General features: G+C 36.1%; 1 protein-coding gene across 1 annotated transcript in view; it reads right to left on the bottom strand.

The window, feature by feature from the left end:
• WDR64 (WD repeat domain 64) overlaps positions 1 to 22542 on the bottom strand; it is a 149502-nt gene that overhangs the window by 112596 nt on the left and 14364 nt on the right. The window contains exons 3-8 of the mRNA XM_060010641.1: positions 13488 to 13590; positions 10909 to 11012; positions 8188 to 8217; positions 6825 to 6935; positions 4152 to 4366; positions 1004 to 1138 (exon numbers count right to left, since the gene is read on the bottom strand). Of these exons, the coding sequence (XP_059866624.1) occupies positions 1004 to 1138; positions 4152 to 4366; positions 6825 to 6935; positions 8188 to 8217; positions 10909 to 11012; positions 13488 to 13590 (698 nt within the window). The remainder of the gene's footprint in view (positions 1 to 1003; positions 1139 to 4151; positions 4367 to 6824; positions 6936 to 8187; positions 8218 to 10908; positions 11013 to 13487; positions 13591 to 22542) is intronic.

Genomic DNA, 22542 nt, shown 5'->3' with positions numbered 1-22542 from the left:
TGCCAAACCCAATATCATATTTTCTTCCAGTTTTACAGCTTTGTATTTTATCTTTGGCTCTATGATCCATTTTGAGTTGTTTTCCTGTAACTGGTATAATGTCTGTGTCTAGATTGAGAGTTTTTATCAGGAATGGGTGCTGGATTTTGTCAAGTGCTTTTTCTGCATCTGTTGATGTGATCATGTGATTTCCTTCTTCTTTAGTCTTCCCTAAAGCAAGGACCCCAAGTTCCCTAAAGCAAGGACCCTAAAGCTTCCCTTTAGCTCCCTTGTGCCAACTTGGGGTCCTTGCTGCCATCACCAGCCCCAGGCATCCACTAATCTACTTTCTATTTCTATAAACTTTTCTTTTCTGGGCATTTCCAACAAATGGGATTATTCAATATGCAGTGTTTTGTGTCTGGCTTCTGTCACTTAGCATAATGTTTTTGAGGTTTATCCATGCTGTAGAATGTATCTCTCTTAAAAAAATATAACAGCTGTTTTATAGTTACTATATATTCGTATACCCTTGCTATATATCAGTATAACTATTAATAAATATTTAACTAGGTAGAAAATAAGACTACACACTATTCAAACTCATCTGTCTATAAGAAAGCCATTTGGTGTGTTTATTACACATGGAATATGATGGTTGTTCTACAGATACTCACAGGCTATTGTCTAGTCAATTGACCTGTAAGAATGATTTTTAAAGTATAAAGTTTTACCAATAGAACACTATTTGGAAAATATAGCTACACCAATATTGATTTACTTTAATAGAATATAGCAATAAAAAACAAAGGAGCAAAACTGCTTCTAGGAGGACATATCATGTTCAGATTTGCATGAGTAACTTCAACTTCCTCCTGAAAATCTAATTAATCTTGTTGAACAAATGGAATACTTAACATCTGAGGTGTCTAAAAACCAGTTTAAAAGCTCCAAGGCTGCCATGGGTTTCAGGAAAACACCTGAAAGTCACAGAATGTTTATGCATATAAACAATTGTACTTACAAATTATCCTCAAGTCTCTTCAAGGATTCCAAAACTAATGAATGAACACTGTCTGCAGAGCAGGATCCAAAGCAATTTAGGTCTGAAATGTATCTAATTTTCATAACCCAGTCATTATGTAGCTTCCTTTTAACACTGAGAATTACAAGAAAAAAAGGGGGTTATGTTAGACTCACAAACACATCATGTTGAGTTTCTCTTTGGTATTTCACTTTTACTTTAACCAAATCGCAGCTCTGAGCTGTGGTAAAGCCTACATGTGTAACACTATCCTATGCATTATACTTTCAATTGTTTAACTATATGATCGTCATCATATTTTAAATGAAAAAATAAAAGTTTATCATCAGATTTTGAGCTATAGATTCAGAATTAGAGGAATAATCTAGAAGAAACCCAATCCAATATTGACATGATCATCCTTACCCTACTGAAAAAATTCTGATCATGCAAATGGAGGACTGTGTTTTATATTGTTTTTTATCTTGTATGAGTCAATTCATTTTCATATTTCCCATGAATACATTCAAAACTGAAGAACTAGGAAGTTTCTAACCCAGATCACTGGTAACGCTGAGGCTAGGACAGCCTTCAAAGTGTTTGTCAAAGGCTTGCTCATCAGTACACAGGACATTTGAGGGAGAGGTTTAGCACTAGAGGCCAAAACTGCCATAAAATTCTTCTTGTCTTAACCTGGAAGAAGCCATCTTCATGGTATTTTATTTACTCATATTTTATAGTGTATTTGTTTCCTCGTCCACAAACACTTATTGAGCACTTATTGTATCCCAGGTACCAAGGACATAAAGATGATTAAGGTAAAATCCTTATCACCAAGTTCCTTAGATTGTAGTTGAGAAATAGACATATTTATAACTCAAGGCAGGAAAGTTTGACAATATTGGATTAAACAGAGTGGGAGTCGGGGGAGATTTCTTTTTTCCATGCCAGATTGTGTTAAATTTTGAACTCAGGATACTGGCTAGTTCTTTCTTTAATTTCTACAATGTTTTGCTTCAACACTCGGCTTATATATATATATATATACACTTTAGTCTCAAATAATTTGTCATGTATATAATGATCAGCTGCATGATTAAATCATCTACAAAAGAACCAGTATGAATTAGCATTCATTTAACTGTACTCACATTCTTCAAATTCCCCCAATCTCATTTCTAATATATCTGTCTAATGGAAGCAGAGATGGAAAACAGGCCATGGAATTTTCTGACATGTGATGCACATCTCAGTAAAGAGAAGATTCATGTCTCAGCATCTATTCTAAGAGCCTATCATAATTGGAATAAAGTGCTTGATAGTAAATAGAGCAGCACATCACATACTGGGAAACTCCCACATCAGAGTTTAATACTTTGGTGGAACTAAGTAATACTGCTAATATATGAAGGATGGAAAATGGAGCCAGATAAACATTGTGTCATTCTTAGGGTTTCAGCAATGGGCTAGTCTTAATTCCGTTGTAGCAATAGATGTAATGAGCTTTGAATTACATATTCTATCTCTGGAATAAAATATTTGCTATATTAATAACAAAATATAATCCTGTATTTTTCAAAGTTTTTTTCTTATTCTAAAAGGAAAATTTTGTTTGTACAAAATTTAGGAAGTAGAAAACCATAGAGAAGAAAAGAAAAATCACTTCTCTGAAGTTCCAAAGAGAATCATCATTAACATTTTGGGATACTTACATTCAATATTTTTCTTTCTAAGTAGAAATACGCAGACATACAAATGGACACATATACATACTGACACGTATACATAAATAAAACTGGATTCAATGTACATAAAAAAATAAGAAGTTTTTTACTTAATATTATATTATGAACATTTTCCATATTATTAAATATCTTTCAAAATATAATTTAATGGAGATGTATGGCATTCTCTAATATGGTTATACTATGATTTACTGAATGCCCTTAATGCCTTAAATATTTTTTAGGACTCTGACAAAAAATGAAATTTACATATAAATGTATTACACATGTATGGACATATTTATAAAATATGTAATTATATTTGTAGAATTTATATTATATCACACATTTATATAATACCTGAATTATTTATTTAAATGATTACTTATTTAAGTTAATCATTCCCCTATTGTTGGACACTAGATATTTTATTATTAGAAATAATGCTGTGATAATCATACTTATATTTTTAAACACATGGAGATCACAGGTCTCAATGTATAAATGTTTATTAAGACACCTGATGCATCTGCCCAAATTGCTTTCCAGAAGGGATTCAACTCATACTTCCACCACCAGCAGTATGCGAGAATGCCCATCTCACAACATCATACTCATTTTTAATCTGTTCTAATTTTATGTGAGAAGTTGTATATGATTATAAGTTGTACTTCTTTGATTAATAAAAAGGTTGTATTTAGTATAAAACTTGTATTTCTGCTAATAAAAGTAATCTATGCCTTACTCTAAAAACTTCAAAAACACTACAATTATAAAGCAGACAATAGAAATCACCCATAACCTCATCAGTTGGAAACTGCTCTTAGCATTCTTGCCTGATGATCAGTTTGAAATGTTTATTGACTGCTGTGTGGGCATGTGGGTGAATTAACTGTTCATCGTCTTTGTCAGTTTTTATCTTGAGAAATTATTGTTTTTTAATTGAATTCTAAAACCTATTAAAGATTATTAACCAACTGTCTGTCATATTTGTTATATATATTTATCCCAGTTTGTTATTTACTTTCAAATGTTATCTTTTGATGTGTATAGTCAAATCTATCAAACTTTTTCTTTGAATTCTGTATCCATTGCTTTTATGTTTAGAATTGTCTTCCATATTTAAGTACTAGTAAACAGCCATGTATGTCTTTTATATTTTATTCATGATTTAATTTTTCACTGAATTCATTCAAGTACCTATAGATTTTCATTGTCAGTAGCACTTAAAATAGGAATTTCAGTTGCTAATTTTCCTGTCTGTCTTCCCTATTATACCAGAAGTTCCTTGAGGTAAAAAACATTTCTTTTTCAGCTTTGTATTTAAAATCTCTACCATGGGGTCTGGCATATTATTTTCACTACATAAATACTTGAACAATGTCTATATTAAAACAATTGGATTATTCCCGTAATACCCTTACCTTTTAAAGTTCTTTGAGTCTAACACCTGATATTGTAATTTTTTTTTGGATTTTGCCTGCTTGAGTCCAAAGTCATCACTATTTACTGTGAATTTGTTCACAAAACCACCGTCGTCCCCCAAGAGGATGTCATCTTGGCAGAGCTGGTCAGGCAGAGACACTACACACACACAGAGGAGGCAATGATCCATAGGTTTTATGACAAAATAGTTTTCCTAGAAACAGAAGAACACTTTTAATAAGTTATCGTGTTGCTCTAAATATCTAAATATTAAATTTAAATATTGCTCTTATTATTTGATAAGATTTTACTTTCTGATGTTTCTCATTTTAGATATTCCCACTGTTAAAGGAACTTGAAAGAAACAAAGTTAACTAAGTAGAAGTTAACGAATGAACTTCTCACTTTGAGCCCAACATTGTGCTTTTGGGTGTTTTGTGGGGAAAAAGTGTGAAGTACCTGTCTCTAGCTCAATAAATAATGAGATTTTCTGATGTATTACTGTGAACATTCCTTTCTTGAATTCGTAAGGCAATATTAACAGGAAGCATTAAAAAGTTGAGGTGTTAAAAGACCATTGAAATTAAAATGGATGGTAAATAGGAAAATCTAATATCAAAGTCCCAATTACTTTACAAGGAGAAAAATATCCTAACGTCTACATTTATCCAAAAATATTCAGCAAGCATTTATCAAGCTGACTCTATATTATTGAACTGAGTTCACTAAGCTATATGGCCATTGTTTTCCTGGAGCTTAATTTCTACCTAAGGAGAAGAAAAAAGTATTTAAAAATTTTTAAATTTGTTTTGTTTCCTATAGAATCAGTGAGACTTGAGCATATTTAGAGGTTCATTCAGTCTTTCAACAAATATTTATTGAGCACCTACAACATGGCAAGAACCATTCTAGGCATGGGCTTATGGTGATGAACAAAAATTTCTGACTTTGTGGAGCTACTGTCCTAGTCGGGGGAGACAGATGAATTAAACAGATAATTCCAGATAATGGGATGTGCACTTAAAAACATAAGCCAGAGCGCTGTGATAAAGAGTGACTTAAGAGGTCATTTTGGGTCCCATGGTCAGGGAAGGTGACCTTGGATCTGGGACCTGAATTGGTTGAGAGGAAGATTCAGAAGAGGTTGAAAAGAAGGATCCTAGGAGAAGAGATTAATGTCAAAAAAGATAGAAAGGGAAAAGGCTATGGAGTCTTGTCCTGGACAAGGCAGGAGGGGACGGGGGGGTGTCAGATACAGGGAGTGTCAGATATTTTGTCTTTAGAGAGAGGAAGGAAGAAAGAAAGGAAGTAGTGTTGTATTGTTAGTTAAAGCTGTAGGTGGAGGGCTGGAATTTGAAAGAGGACAAGCCTTTCAGACTCAGTATTCTCAGAAACAGGAAGAAGTTCACCTGTCGAAAGGGCAAGGGCTTGAGAAGAATAATGGAATTTGGAATACTTGCCAGGAGTGGGAAAGTGAGTTGGCAAGAATCAGAAAGAGATTGATAAATGCCCCTGAGTGCTCAGGTGAGTCTGCAGACCCTGAATTTGTAGTGATGACAAATAGTGTGGCTCTGAGTTTTTCTCTAGCAGTGCTTAGCCACTGCAAAGGAGCAAAGAAGGGCTATAGCATCTATCCGAGATTCAAGTTTTGAAGGACAGAGATTTAAGAGATGATCCATCCAGGAGGTAATGTGAGAAGGGAAAGAGGGAAGAAGCAGGGGTACTGAAGAGTGGAAGAAGATGCTTTCAATGAACTGGAGACTTCTATGAGATTGAAAAGCAAGAGTGAAAACAGGAGAGAGCGGGAAGGAAAAGAAGTTGTAATCAAACTATACGACATGAGATAGTGACACATCACATAATAAAATACATTAAGCAAACAGCTGCCTTCTTTAAAATCATCTTGGTATAATTAGTTGGCCAATATTGTAGACAAGAATAGGAAGTTTACTATTTTACTGAGACTAGTATGGCACAGAGGAAGGTTAAATTATTTGTTAATCCTACATGTCCTTCAAAGTCAGCCTGCTTCCTGAGGACGTTTTTATAATAACCCCAATGCTTAGTGATCGCTCCTCTCCCTGAGTACCTGTTCTTTTTTACTTTACTTTTTTGCTATACCATTATATTATATATTATGTTTGTTTGTGAGAATCTTCAAGACTGAGTTTTGTTTGAGTGTAGGGAACATGTTCATTACTTCTATATGTCTACAGATGCTCAATAAATATTGTAAATTGGTTAAGTGGTAACATATCACTAACTGAGGAGATTAACATTAACATCTGCCCATTCGATTTTTTGCCAGGATTATGCATTTGATTTTAGTAGTTTTCTTGCCAAACGAAGCTGGACTGAAGAGAAAGGCTTTGAACTGGTTAACATGAGTATAACCAAAAAGATAATACGTGGATTCAGAGAAAGGTATAAAAGAAGAAAGGAACTAATCATTCTCTCTCAAAAACAAAACAAATTAAACATACACTAAATGGAAAGAATGTTCCCTTTTAATTAAGACTCACAGAATATTGATGCTGGACTTGATTATCTTAGTTAAACTCCCTCATTTTATATATGAGGAAACTGATGTTCAATAGAGAAAGTGTGTTGCTCATTTCCTCCCAGTATGGAAAAGACAATCCAATTTCTTTGAGTATCTCTTGGCACAGTACCTGGCTGCTCCCTTGAGCTTTATGATCCCAGACAATAATGGTCCTTTCAGTAGTAGCTACAATTCGTTTCAGCTGAGAGAGGTAATCACAACCTGTAATCCAGGAGGTATCCTGATAGAAAAGCATAGGATTGGCATGTTGTGTTTTGGAGTATATTGTGTTTTGTTTTATCACACAATGGTGGCTACTAAAAGAGCAGATTACTTACATTAAAAGCCCCATTTTGCCCCCTTATTTGCAGAGGAGCCACACAAGGTCTCTTCTTCAATGTCCTGAGAAGAAGCTTCCATCTTTTTCCCTTTCACCCTCAGCCTGAGTTTCTCAGAACCATCATCTGGAGAATGACACAGCTAGAGCCTGGCACAGCTCTCTGGAAGCACACAGCCACTGACCAAGCAGTCATCTTTATGCACTGTTCTTTTACATGAGAACACTTCTGCACAGGAGATCAGTGGGACTAGATTTAGGGCACCGATTAAGTGAGTTTTCTGGCCCTGTCCTCATGCTTAAATTTTTTAGCTGGAAAAGACCTTGGTGGTCATCTGGTCAGTGATCAAGTTGAGGTCAGTGAGTCTGCCTTGTGCTTTCCTAAAGTCACCAGATTGGCATGGCTAGGATCCATAATATCTCTGACAACACACTACTTTACGAGAACAATGGCTCCCACTCGTGAGTGTCTTCTGTGCCAGAAACTGCTGCCTGTATTTCAGGCATGCCCTTGAATCTTCTGTAAAACCCGTTAGGATTTTAAGAAAGTTTAAGAAATGGAGGCTCAGAGACTCCTCTGCTTGGCACCCTCAGTGCATTTCAGTGCATACAAGCAGGGTGAAAGTCAATCCTTCTCCATCTCTCATAAAGCCACGGTGGGATTCTGAGAGCAATCCACCATAGCTTTACAATAGCTGCCACAAGATTACTGTTCCAGTTAGCAATATGGATTAAATAAATTACAATATTGCACTCAAGTTCTTTAATGCTGTTTTCAAGTTTAGAATAAAATGTTTTCAAATAATTTTCACTGGCTATTTCCTTGTTCTCACAACATGGGTTTTGTCTGTCTTTCACTTTCCTCAATAGTGAGCACTTAGAAAAACAGGCGAAGATTTTAAATTGAAGCTTCCAAGGAATAGTCAGCTTCCAAGCAATTCTCTACCATCAAATTAACTCAGAAAGCAAGGTCTGTGTCCTCTTTGCTGTTGCTCAAGCTTTAGTTTGGATCCTAGTCAATAAAGATAAAGCTACAGTCTATGAGAACCTCTTATTCTCAGAGTGTATTCAGACTCTTCATTGAGATTTTGACTAGTTATGGAGGAACCATCATCAATCAGTTTAACTTAATTAGGAATTTTTTTAAAGTACTTACTGTAACATTGGTGCTGGTCTGAACTCTCATCTATAAGAAAAAGGAAGAGAATAATGATCCCCAGCTGGCACTACAATTAAAGATGAAAATGCTGGCTCTAAAGCAACACGGTACCTCCTTGGTTAACCTTACTTGTCATTTCTACCTTCTGTTAGTCTCCTTGTTCCTTCTGCCTCTGAAAAATCTAGCTGTAATCTAGCTCTGTAAAATAATGCACTGTTTGCTTTGGGCAAGTTTATGTTTCCGTGGCTTGTCTTTAAGCCTGGTCACTATGCTCTTAGGCTTAAACTTTATTAGTTATTTGTTCCTTCTATTTGCAAACTGCCTCACATTCTTTAGCTATTCAGAGCAACCTTTGATAACAAAAATTGGGACTGCAAAATAATACTAACAGCAATGGCAAGAACGGTAAACAGGTCAATATGGATATAGATTGATACAGAAAAAAAAAACTTTTCATTTGAGTTATCTCTCAAGTTACTGAGATTTAAGAACATTCTATCCAGTGGGCTTTCTCTTTTATTCAATAAATATGTATTGAATGAATATCATATCCTAAGTACTATGCTGGCTGAGAATCATAGATTTATCCAAGCAGAGCTAGTATGTATTACTTGAGCAGCCTCTTATACCCTTAAAGCATGTTAAATGCTCCCAAGGTAAAGGTTAGTGTCTGAAATATATTAATGACCTAGTTTCTTTTGCATGCTCTAATGGTCTTGGGGAAAGTCTAGAAAATGGCTGCCCAGAAGGATGGCTCATGTGAAAAGGAGAAAAAGTAAATCGAGATTACTAAAACTGTTAGTTCTGGTCATCACAGACTGTCTTTCATCTGAAGAGTTCAAAAATGCTTTTCCAACCGGGACTTTTTTCTAGATGGAAAAAATAAAGGGCTCAAAGAAATTCCTCCTCTATTTCTCTATCTCTATCTTTAGTGGAAGTCACTTGTTTAAAATTATCTTATCTGCTCTAAAATTTTTATAATCCTTATATATCTTCTGAATTTTCTAAATCTAGCCTTTTTGTAGGAACTTTCATTAATGACATTTACAGTCTACATCACCAAGCCCTCCAGCGAGCACCATGAAAATCCTTAAATGTATTTATTCTACCTCAGATAGAGCCTAAACTGTGGGTGTAAGATATTTTGCATTATTAATGGCTATCTTTTAATAAATTATTCCTGTGACCTACCCTGCCAAATTACTTTTCTCACAGAATGTACCATCCTATTTTTAAGGCATGCAGCATTCAAAATACTATTTATTCCTGGAGTACCAAATCTTTAAATAGAAACATGTGGTGAGCATCTGCATGTTCGTGAGTACACATGTGTGCGCCTATAAGCATGTGTGAGTGAGTGTGTGTGTGAGTGTGAGGGAGAGAGAGGGAGAGAGAGAGAGAGAGAGACATATCTGGAAATATGATAATGCCCTCTCACTTATTTCACATAATCCTGAACTATTTCATTATGAAGATCATAATTTTCCTCCTCACTGTTTTTCTTTAGATACCATGTTAGTTCTATTTTTGAGGAAATAAAGGTAAAAAATGAGAAGGGAATTAATGCATCGAGAAAAGAGTGATCAAGGAAGGTTTTCACACTTCAATGAGGCAAATCCATTTTTATTTTCACATTATTTGTTCATAATTGTAATTGCCAACATTTACTAAGTGCTTACAATGATGTTAAGTGCTTTATGTTGATTAACTCATGTAAACAACACAACTACATAGGGAGGGATATTCTCTGGTTTGGATGAGGAGCAACTGGGGCCTGGATATAAAAAGTAACATGCACAGCTGGCAGTGTGGAGGCAAAGCCAGTCTCCACGCCCATGCTCAGAATCTCCTGCTGCACCTCTGGGTGCAGGCCACCCTCTCTGACACGATCTGGCTGCCTATGATGGAAATCACTGAAAGGCTGAAAATTATTGTTGAAATTTTAATCATGTGATGATCATTTTAAATATATTTTATTTGTATAAAGCTTGCCTCTACTTGGAAATAAACTAATAATTGGACCAATTTTTTGATATTTAACACCAAACATTTATTTTCATGGTGAAATATGATATAGATGATATCATCTTACATTCCATGAAAATCTCTCATATTTTGAAAATAGAAGTCCAAAACATAAATTTAGAAAGAAATGACAATAATAGCAATGCCTTAAAATGTTTCCAACATTCATTATCTCATTTGAAATTCACTACAATCCTCTGAGGGATTCATTTTACAGATATGAAAAAAAGAGACGTGAAAATATACAAGTTGGCTCATTAAGTTCCCTACTTAACATCTAGGCTGTTAAAATAGAGGAGCTAGAATTTGAGCCTTGTTTTTAACTTCAAGTACAAGGTTCTTGTTGGGACCTTTTATTACTTGGTAGTATTACGACAAAATCACTTGGCTTGTGAGTGTTTATGATGTTATCTGAGAAATTATCCAGGATCATCCTTAATTATGCTGATGCCACATGGTTCAATATGACACCCCAAGGAACAATGTCAAATGCAGTTACCAAAACCTCAAAAACTGCTGTGGGGTTCAGCGAGCTCCTCGTTTTAGTAATACTTGGTTTTTTTTTTTCTGGAATAACTGAAATATGGCTATGGTTTCTGCTGCATCTGATACATAGGCATAATGCATAGACAAAACAAAAGAGAGGAAGGAAGGAAGAAAGGAGGGAGGAAGGAATCCAAGCTTTCAAATTACCTGGCTATTAAAAACTGTTATCAATCCTTTCTGAGAAGCTGTTACTAGTAAATCCAGCTGAGGAATCTTGACAATGCACTTAATCACATCGCGTCTTCTACTACCTGTTGATGGCACAACACTCGTTTCAACTCCTAGCAGTAAAGATCCTAAAAGTCACTTGTTAGTTTTATTTAAAAAAAAGAGAAAGGAAGCAACCAACTTTTTGCTAGAAAGACTTTAGTTACTTAAAAATTAAAGTGGAATAAAACCAAAAAATGAACAACTATTGCTTTTTAATTATCCTTAGAGATAGTAATCTGACGTTATAGTGCTTTCCAACTAAACATGGTGCATGAATTCCCAGAGAAAATGTAAGATCATACCCCATCCCACCTCCACGTGTACATTTCAGAGAATGAGTTTTCCAAATGTCTTTTAGAATCATTTCTATTTTAAGATCTTCACATCTCAGGAGCTCTTTCTTTGAACTATCACCATGTGATTTACACAGAATAAAAACCTAATACTATCTCAGGCTTTCCAGTACAAAAGAATGAAACTACTTTAATACTGTTTTTAAGGTTTTTTTTTTCTTTTTTTTACTTTATGCATTTTGAAAAAAACACTTTCAAGTTTCTTTGCCTATGTGCTGAATGATAAAGCCACACATACTGGGCCTCTTCCCAGGATGATTTAAATCAAGTTTTTATAATTGTAAATTCTTAGAGAGGAAAAGCAAGTGGACAAATCTCACACTCCAGTATTATCCCCCTAATTCATGCATTCTCAACAGAGAAATTATTGCTCCCAAAGGGGTACAAATTGGTTCTTGGGCAGGGGGTGGTGGTGACGGTGGTGTGTGAATGAGTTTTACTCTCTGTGTCAAAAGCTCAGATATACATACAGTACATAGACCGATATACAGTATATCTGAGGTATTAAAATGTCTAGGGTTCAGGGGGAAGGAGGTTGAGAGGGGATTTGGGATGAGATTAGGAAAGAAGGTCCAAAAGATTCCTTGGAGGGGTCAATAATGAAAAAACAGGCACAGAATATTATTTTATTCCAAGCCACCATCATTCTCTCTGCTTCAACTCCTTCCCCACTATAGACCATTTTTATCACAGAAGCCAGAACATTTGAAGGGTAACTCAGGCCAGGCCTCTCTCCTCTCTGCAGCCTTCTCACAGCTTTCTGTCTCACTCAGAAGTCTTTAGCATGTCCACAAGTCCTTGGACATCTGTGCCTATGCCACTGTTGCCTCTCTAACCTCATCTTCTACTACTGTCCCCCTACCACTCCACTCCAGCATGAAGTGTGTGGTTCGCTCTCATATCTCCTTCAGGTTTTCCCCAACTACCCTATTTAAAATCTCTCCAAACCAGCTTCTTCCCACACTCCTGTTTTATTTTTCTCCACAGTCTGCCTACTTTATTATTTTTTCTGTAGCACTTAATTTACTTGTTTGATTTTTTTATTGTCTATCTCTCCCCATTAGAATGTAGACTCCATGGCGTCAGGGATTTATGATTGTTTGTTCATTGCTGTATCCCCAGCACTTAGAAAGTTACTCGGCCCACAAAGTAGACCTTAACGATTATTTGCTGAGTGAATAAACAAGTTACAGAACCCAACTGCTATCTATAAAGATGCTTTCAAAGTTCTAATTTAGGATGCCAGCAACATATTTCCCTTACTCACTGGCCACTCTTCACTCAGTGATGACAGAAGCAGGGATAGCTCCCTTGCTTCTGTTCTTTGATGATAGTTCCCATGGAGGGACCCAGAGGTTAGGCTCTGGTGAGGCCTATGGTTGGGCTAAGGAAGGGTCAAAAACAAGGGTGGGTTTTGCTCACAAAGGACTGGGTTTTTTTTTTTTTTCTTTTAAGGAACACCAGATTTGACCTAGACTATGCCCTTCATCTCAGAATTTGCTATGAAATGCTGGAGGACGGGGCAGATTCCAGGGTTTGCCTTTCCTCACCTTGGACTTCTTCCTCCCTGTAGGGAAGAAAGGAAAGAAAACCCAAGTTGTCAATAGTGGAGAGGGAAATGAGTTCCTGGGGTCCAGTTTCAAATTTTAAAACAAATGACATATGTAAACTGGAGACCTCTTAATCTGAGGTAACACTCCTCTGTGATTGGCACAAATTTACAGTTTTAGAGGTGTAGGGTTAAACCTCCATAAGATAATTAAGGGTGAGGACATGGGAAAGACTTCTAATAAGTGAAAACTTGAAAATTCAATTTTAAGAATATTTATTTTTAAAAATATGATCCATTTGGTACCAAAGCATGCATTATTGAGGTGACATTGTAGAGAGCTTTAACTTAAGATCTGAACCTCTTCAGGAAAATGGGAATTTCCCTCCCTAACATACCTTACTTAGTGTCCTTCAGAGCAATGATATTTCCAACTCAACTGCAAGTTTCTTCTGATATTGCATTCGAAACTGTCACTCCCCTTTCTTGTTATAAAGTATTGATCAAGTAAATAAGATGAAAAATGGTTTAATGGAAATGTTATAGTCCCAATATTTATTTTTGAGAAAATATTAAAACCCACATTAATCTGTTAGGGAAATTTAAATTATCACCTGAAATTACAACTCGTTGTTTTCTAGAAACGAGGAAAACCAAATTTTCTTCATCCATTTGCGAAGTAAGAGAATCTTCTTCAGAGGAGAAGTATCCAAAGATCTAAAATCCCAAACAACACATATAAACATGCACAATATCTCAGAAATGGCTGTAAAGTAAGAGATTTAATGTTGGTTGAATTTGAAGTCTTAATTTGGACTAACAATCAACAGCTTGATTTATAAATATCAAGGGGTTCTGATATAAATATCAGAAGGCAGTTTAATGTATTCAACATACCGTATGCTGCTGGTGCATGATTTTTGAGCAGTCATTGATTTTTCTCTCCAATAGATAAACTGATGTACTCGGCTGGTGTCCTTGCTCAGACTGATAGTTCAATTAGGAGGTGGCACTTGTTTGGAAATCAAATCAGCCTCCATCAGACAGGCTCTCAGCTGAAAATCCTGACAATGAATTTGGCCACTCTCAAATAACTATTCCTACCCATTTTCCATAAATCTTCCTGAACAAGATTTTTCATTCCTTTTTCGGGGGAATTTTGGAATTTTACTGTTCCAAATCCTATCCTCCAGGTGTTGCATGAAAATTAATTACTATAAAAAGATATCTTGAAGTAAAAAAGTGCATTTTATTTGTGAATAAATTGTCAGATTATGTAATTCCAAGGAATTTGAAAAATAAGATAGCTGTTTTTCAGCTGTCTATGAATAAGCAGAAATAAAGTCCTTAGAAGTTAATGACACACTGTATTTCTTATAAACTTGAGACTAGTTGGTGCTTGGTAGTGAATAAACAGAATGAGCTTCTGAAATTCAAGTGTGCATGCAAACCACTGGGATCCTACTAAAGTGCAGCTCTGACTCGTAGGCCTGGGAGTGTGCATTTCTAAGAAGCTCCCCATGAGGGACCACACTTTCCATATAAAGGACCTAGTGACTAAATGAGTCAATTGAAAATAAATCAAAACCAACTATATATCAGTTTGTTTTAATAACATTTGTCTATTTTGATGCTAGATGATGGCTTAGCATTAGGTGTTAACATGTCCTTTCATCAGTTGGTTTACAAATGTTACTACTTCCTCCTTTACATTCTCCCCCATCCAAACCTAACAACATAAACCAGCTGCCTTAATAATTTCCTACAATTAGATTTCATTCTTTGGGAAGATGAAGATTATCAAAGACTCTCTTGTATTTTCCAGTTTTCTTCCCACCAGCAAAAGCAGTATTCAATTAAAAGCTTAAGTAATTTATTATCTTCTCAGAAATTGCCACTAATTTTCCATGAGTACAGAACCTCTGCATTTAGTATCTAATTACCTCTGAAGGACTGAGAAAAGAGAAAGCAGAGAGCTTTCAATAGATCTCTGTTGGAGCGGACAGGAATCTTTTGTCCCTGCAACTTCCTGCCATCACTGATTGATGCATTACCCAGTTAATAGACATACATTGATCTGCAACTTAAACCTTGTTGGGGCCCAGAGTAGGCCAACCCAAAATGTGTGCCAGTGGCATATCGATTATTATGAATTAAAGTTACTTAAGAAACAGCCAACACAAGAGGGACACTCTGATCCTCCTGTCTCCCTGAAAACAGGAAATAAAGCTTTTGTGTGAAAGGTACACTCCCTTTCACTTTCACATGAAAGGATGTACCAGCCTGCATCCAGAGGTAGAAGGGACACCCTTATTGACAAAGAGAGAGGATTTGTGCCTAGAAGGGAGAAGCCTATATAAACAAACCTTGTTATTTCTTTAATTTACTACCCCAAGCCCAAACTCTGTTATATTCTTTACTAATGGGTACCCCACATCTAAATTTCTTTGTCCTCTCAATTCCTCACAAATTTATTGTTTCTTTGTCTAAAAAGTACAAAAAGCTGCCCGCTTTGGCCACTTCTTAGATCCTATTTCTGTGGGACATCCCTGTGCATAAATTAAAATTTCTTTTTCTCATGTTAATCTGTCTTGTGTAAATTTTATTGTTAATCCAGTCACAAGAACTCAAGAGGTTAGAGGGGAAAATTTCCCCCTCTCCAACATTCTGTATCATTTAAAAAAAAAAGTTATTGAAGTATAGTTGATTTACAATGTTGTGTTAATTTCTGCTGTACAGCAAAATGACTCAGTTATACATATATATTCTTTTTCATATTCTTTTCCATTCTGGTTTATCACAGAATATTGAATATAGTTCCCTGATATCCTGTATCATTTGAACCCACAATATGGCCTTATGGCAAGAGCATGCACTGTGGAATCAGAGAGTCCAGTGTTTGAGTTCAGACTCTCCAACTGATTGGTACTTGGAACTTGGATAAATACATTTAGCTCCTTAAGTCTCAATTTTCTCATCAGCAGAATAAAAGGTCAAACTTCTGAGGGCATTTTTTAATGGTGGTTAAATGATGTAACATGTGTAGAGCATTTCGCACTGTGTCTGGAATATAATAATTGTTCTTAAAATATTAGCTATAATTATCATTAGAAAGCCTAGATTAAGAAGGTCTCATGGAAGAGAGGAAAAAAATCATAAATTATATCAAGACCATAACCACTAATGAGAAAATTAGGCTCTCTCTGGAGATAGTACTTTAAAACTGTCAGTCCACTTGGGAGTGGAAACATTTCTTCTAAAAGAAAAAGACGAGTCAGATGGGTACTGCAGTAAATTGATGTGTGTGGAACCTCACTGGGAAAGATTTATATGACTCCTCGGCCAGTCAGAACTAAGAGGGAAATTCAGCCTCTTGCCCTTCCTCATTTATCAGATCCCTGCAGCCTTCACTTCCTTTCTTTCTTTTTTTTTTTTTAAAGAAGATGTTGGGGGTAGGAGTTTATTAATTAATTAATTTATTTTTGCTGTGTTGGGTCTTCGTTTCTGTGCGAGGGCTTTCTGTAGTTGTGGCAAGTGGGGGCCACTCTTCATCGCGGTGCGTGGGCCTCTCACTATCGCAGCCTCTCTTGTTGCGGAGCACAGGCTCCAGACGCGTAAGCTCAGTAGTTGTGGCTCACGGGCCTAGTTGCTCCGCGGCACGTGAGATTCTCCCAGACCAGGGTTCGAACCCGTGTCCCCTGCATTAGCAGGCAGACTCTCAACCACTGCGCCACCAGGGAAGCCCTTCATTTCCTTTCTTACTCAGTTTAGAATCTGTGGTCTGTCACTTCAATTCCACATTTCCACAGTCCTCCATCCTTTTCTACCACTGCATTGGCCTGGCAGGAAACCCAACTCCTACTTGGGTGCAAGGAAGCCAACTGCTTGTGCTCCTTGCACCCCAATTACTGTGGCAGATCAGCCACAGAAAAAGTCTCCCAGCCCTATGGATGGGGCCATGAATCATTCACGAGCTCCAGCCTCCTGGGGCTTCAGTGCCACCCATGCTTCTCTGAGCTCCAGCCTCCTGGGTGATCTTGTATTACATTGTCCACAAAAGCAACGTCAAACCTTCTCCAGTCTTATCAAACATGTGCTCCTTGTTACTCTGCAGCTGGCCTCATTTCCTACTTCAGATGATAGTAGAAGTCTCCAGACAAGAGCTTTCTTAGTATTTCCTGCCACCCTATTCAAAACTTAACCTGGTTTTGGATTCATTCTTTCTTCCCTTCTCCCTTTTAAAGGAAGATGTGTTTCTCCTTTCCTAGACTCATCCCTCTACGTATTCTTTGCAACTCGTCCCCTTTCATCTTCAGAGATTGGCTCTTTTCTCTCTCTTTCTACCGCCTTCCTTTCAGCATGCGGGAATCTCTCTCATCTTAAAAACAAAAATACAGGGGCTTCCCTGGTGGCGCAGTGGTTGAGAATCTGCCTGCTAATGCAGGGAACACGTGTTTGAGCCCTGGTCTGGGAGGATCCCACGTGCCGCGGAGCAACTAGGCCCGTGAGCCACAACTACTGAGCCTGCGCGTCTGGAGCCTGTGCTCCGCAACAAGAGAGGCCGCGATAGTGAGAGGCCCGCACACCACGATGAAGAGTGGCCCCCGCTTGCCACAACTAGAGAAAGTCCTCGCACAGAAATGAAGACCCAACACAGCAAAAATAAATAAATTAATCAATTAATAAACTCCTACCCCCAACACCTTCAAAAAAAAAAATACAGCAAACCTTCCAAAGGTAATTATAATTATAGATCATAGTCCTTAGTCCTTTTCTTGCTTTCCTCTTCTCCAGCTTCCTACTCCCAATATTGCAACCTCCTTCCATTGCTGTTAAGTTTGGATTCCTCTTGTAGCTACATTTTGCTTTTTGCTGGTTGTAACAACAGACACTCTTTCTGATCTTTGACAGTCTCCCCTCTGTATTAGTTTCCTATTGCTGTGGAAGTAAATTACCACAAACAAAGTGTGCTAAAACAACACTCATGTATTAGCTCATAGTTTCACGGGTTAGAAGTCCAACATGGGTCTCACATGGCAAAATCAAGATGTCAATAGAGACGCATTCTTTACTGAAGGCTTGGGATAGAGTCTGCTTCTAAGCTCGTTCAGGTGCTTGGCCCGAGGTCCTCATTTCCTTGCTGGTTGTCAGATGGGGCTGCCCTTACCTTTTAGATGCCTCTCTTCAGTCCTGCTACATGGGGCTCTGCATCTCAGCACAAGCAATGGTACTTAAATTCTCCACATTTAGAATCTTCTTCTCTTTTTAAGGACTTCCGTGATTACATTGGGCCCACTCGGATAATCCAGGACAATCTCCCTATCTTAAGGTAATTAATTAGTCATCTTAATTGCATCTGCAAAGTCCCTTCACAGCAGTACCTAAATTACTTTGATATTTGATTGGATAACCAGGGGACAGGAATCTTGGGGCAGGTAGCTGGGGTGGGGGACACCTTTTTAGCATTCTGCCTATCACATCCTCCTTTTATAAATGCATTTCAGTACAGTAAGTTATTTGTGCAAAATACAGCAAAAACACCAATATTAGCAGCCAATTTAACCTCAGATAATAGTGTGAGAGAATTTTCAGATAATAATGTGAAATGACAAAGGGAATTAATATTTCCACGTTAATGTCCTCTTTGCAAGTTCAAAACTGTCCACTGAGCACTTAGCTTCCTTCCCAGATGGCACATCAGCCACGCAATCTGTCATACATGTGGTTTACAGTCACTTCTATGATAGGTGCCATCCTGTACAACATCTGCTCTTATGGAAATCATACATTTTGCTATTTTTAAGCTTATAGTGACACAATACTACAATGCTTACCATAAGCAATTTCCAAGGAACACTAAAAACATCAAATTACTAAAATTTATTGAGGAAAAATTTAAGAGACATTATAGCAGATAAACTCCTTCCGAAGAGACAGCTAAAGTTATTACATTTTGAAAGGAAATGTTTCAAATAATGTTTTTAAAGAGGAGAAAATATCTCCTTTCTTGTGATGGGCTATAGCCTCATGGATCTCAAATTTCTCTTTCAGTAGTTTAAATTTCAGTCTAGTAACTGTGACATGCTTAGAGTATTTTATGACTATTAATGATGCTTTAGAGTATTAATTTTATTTTAACTTTGTTATTTCAAGGGCTTGCTCCACGCATTAAGTAATCCATCTTTTTAACTACACTTTTTTTTTTTTAGGATTACGTAAGAAACACATGTTCAATGTAGAATATTTGGAGAAAATAAAAAGCAGAGGAAAATAAAAATCAGTAGGCAACTCATTTTTTAACCTATCCTGGAGCATTCTTTTCACATTTTTAAAGTCAGCAAATAGTTGTAGATTTATAGTAGTTCATTTTAAATTCACTTTGGGGGAACACAGTTATAGGTATCCCAGATGGTGCTACATGGCTCTTCTTTGAATTAATTGGGTGTGCTCCTGGAAGGAACATGTTTATGAATTGCCCACTGGAAATTTAGACTAACACACTATTGTAGGAAAAGACGATTGTATCAATACCAGAATCTTCTACTGACTGGCTTTATACATTTAAGACAATCACATTTCTTTAGATCTCTTTACATCTAATTTCTCTCACTATAAATTAAAGGGGCAGGTCCAGATGATACTTTAGTTGAGTTCTAAGGTTTCATTATTCTATAAATATCCATTTTTTCAAGTACATTTGCATCTAAAACCTAGGAAAAGAAAGTATACCTTTTTGTGCCATTGCTACAAAAAAGAGATTTATATCCAATCAGGTTTGTATGTTTGTGCCAGACTTCAAAAGAATAAACCTAGTTTGTACTACCTGATAAGATTGACTGTCTGATAAAAAAGACTAATTTCATTTCACACTGAAATGAAATTAGTCTTCCAGCATTGAATTTCCATTTTACGGATGACAGATCTGAAGCCCAGAAAGGCTAGGTCACATGGCTTGAAATAGAAATGCCTCTTAGGAGCACTGGCACAGATAGTTTGTGAGGAAAATGACAGAAAAATAAAAAAAGAAACTTCCTGCACCATTTTTTCAAAGTTATTCTTCATATACATACAGTGTGCCAGAAGCTGGTCGCAAATTTTTCTAAAACTTGCATATAATTTATAGGAACCCAAGGGATGTAACAGGATAATGTAATTTGAAATTGCTATATAGAGAGGGAGAAAATCTCAACTCCAAGACTGAAGCCAATTTTTTTGTGTGGCTTTAGACAAGTCAGTTAACCTTTCTGTGCTTCATTTTCTTCCTCTTTATTATTGCAATAATATTATCCTCCATAATCTACATCATGGGGCTGTTGTGAAGATTAAATGAGAACATGCATGGGAAGTTTTGGAAAAAAAAATAAGATGATCATGATGTTCTAGCTGAAAACGGAAAGAGAAGGAGAAAAAGAAGGAACGGATGAGGGAGACACTAAGGCTCAATTTCCTCATCTACACCATGAAAAGTCTGAATTTAGTTTTTTTTGTTGTTGTTTTTGTTTTTTGGGGTTGTTTTGTTTTGTTTTTTTGCAAGGACAAGAAAGTGCTTTATTTATTTACAGTAACAACAAAAATTTGTAACATAATTATCTTTCCTCAAAACAGATATCCCTACAAAATACACAGAGGCCAAATTCTCAGCTGATGTAGAATTCCATGTAAAAATGAACTATACTGTGTTTCATTTGTTGTCATTATGGGACATTTTTAGAGCATTGATTTCCTGAATCTAAGTGTGTAATATAATATAAACAGACTTATGTAACTTCCTGAAAGGCATAAATTATTGATATTGACATGAATTATTTGTTATACACTCATTTTTGCATTCTTAGTGGTCTGAAACTATTGCATTCGAAATTCAAGCACACAAACCACGGAAGGAAGGAAGGAAGGAAGAGAGGGAGGGAGGAAAAAAGGAAGGGAGAAAGAAAGAAGAGAGAAAGAAAAAAAAAACCCTCATAAGCTCAGCAATCAGAATTCATTCTCTTTGACATATGAAACTTGTACCCCAGTAACCCCTTTTCATGTCTATCATGACCTAATTTAGATGTTTTCATATATATTTTGCTTTCATATTTTCTCTTTCGATGTCGTAATCAAGTACAGATCTAAGTAAAAGACATACTTTTACTTTTCATTTCTTGCCAAAAAGAACATACTTCAGAAACATACTCCATAGTAGAATCTTCATGCTCATCTACAGGTGTCCAAGGCTTTGTAATTGCTCACCAGAAGTTTGTTAGTTTTTCAATTAACATAAGCAACCTAAAATATTTATAAGAATTATCAAAAATACAAGGTTGTATTGAAATTCAATTACTGGTGTGCTGGGCTATGTATTAGTTTAGCTGTATTAATTCCAAAAATCAGTTTTATTGTAATTCTATTAATTTTTGTCTTCCAGTTTTAGAGATATAATTGATATACAGCACTGTATAAGTTTAAGGTGTACAGCATAATGATTTGACTTACATGCATCATGGAATTATGACCTAAATACGTTTAGTGAGCATCCATCATCTCATGGATATAAAATTAAAGTAGAAAAAATATTTTTCCTTGTGACGAGAACTCTTAGGGTTTACTCTCTTAACAACTTCCATATGTAACCTACAGCAGTGTTAATTATATTTATCGTGTTGTACATTACATCCCTAATACTCCTTCATCTTATAACTGGAAGTTTGTATATTTTGACCACTTTCAGCCAATTCTCCCTAATCCCACCCCACCCCTCAGTAAACACAAATCTGATATCTTTTTCTATGAGTTCTGTTTGTTTGTTTTTGAAGTATAAATGACCTACAACACTATGTTAGTTCCTGGTACACAACATAGAAATTCAGTGTTTCTACACATTTCAAAACAATAACCGTGATAATCTATTTGTCATCTGCCACCATACAAAGATATTATATAGTTATGACTATATTCCCCACACTGTATAATTCATACCTGTGGCTCACTTATTTCGTAACTGGAAGTTTGTATCTCTTCATCTCTCTCACCTATTTTCTTACCTCCCTCCACAGCCCTCCCTCTGGAAACCACATGTTTTTTCTCTGTATCTATGATTCTGTTACTATTTAGTTATATTTGTTCATTTGTTGAGTTTTTTAATTCCACATATAAGTGAAAAATTACAGTATTTGTCCTTCTCTGTCCTGGAGAATGTTCCATGTACACTTGAAAAGAATGTGTATTCTTATATAAAATAGATAAGCAATGAGGGCCTACTGTATATCACAGGGAACTATATTCAATATCTTGTAATAACCTATAATGGAAAAGAATCTGAAAGAATATATATATATGTGTGTGTGTGTGTGTGTGTGTGTGTGTGTGTGTGAATCACTTTGCTGTACACCTGAAACATTGTAAATCAACTATCCTTCAATTTAAAAAATAACATAAAATTAAAAGTTGCAAAAATTTTAAAAAAGAATGTGTATTCTGCTGCCTTTGTATGGAATGTTATATATAGACCTATTAAGTTTATCTGGTCTAATGTGTCATTTAAGACCAATGTTTCCTTACTGACTTTCTGTCTGGATGATCTGTCCATTATTGTAAGTGGGGTGTTAAAAGTCTCCTACTATTATTGTGTTACTGTCAATTTCTCCCTTTATGTCTGTTAATCTTTGCTTTATGTGTTTAGGTGCTCCT

The sequence above is a fragment of the Delphinus delphis genome, chromosome 1 (assembly GCF_949987515.2).
Source record: "Delphinus delphis chromosome 1, mDelDel1.2, whole genome shotgun sequence".
In the NCBI taxonomy this organism is placed as follows: Eukaryota; Metazoa; Chordata; class Mammalia; order Artiodactyla; family Delphinidae; genus Delphinus; species Delphinus delphis.
The sequence above is the reverse complement of the archived record's forward strand: the minus strand, read 5'-3'. Positions and strand labels throughout refer to the sequence as shown.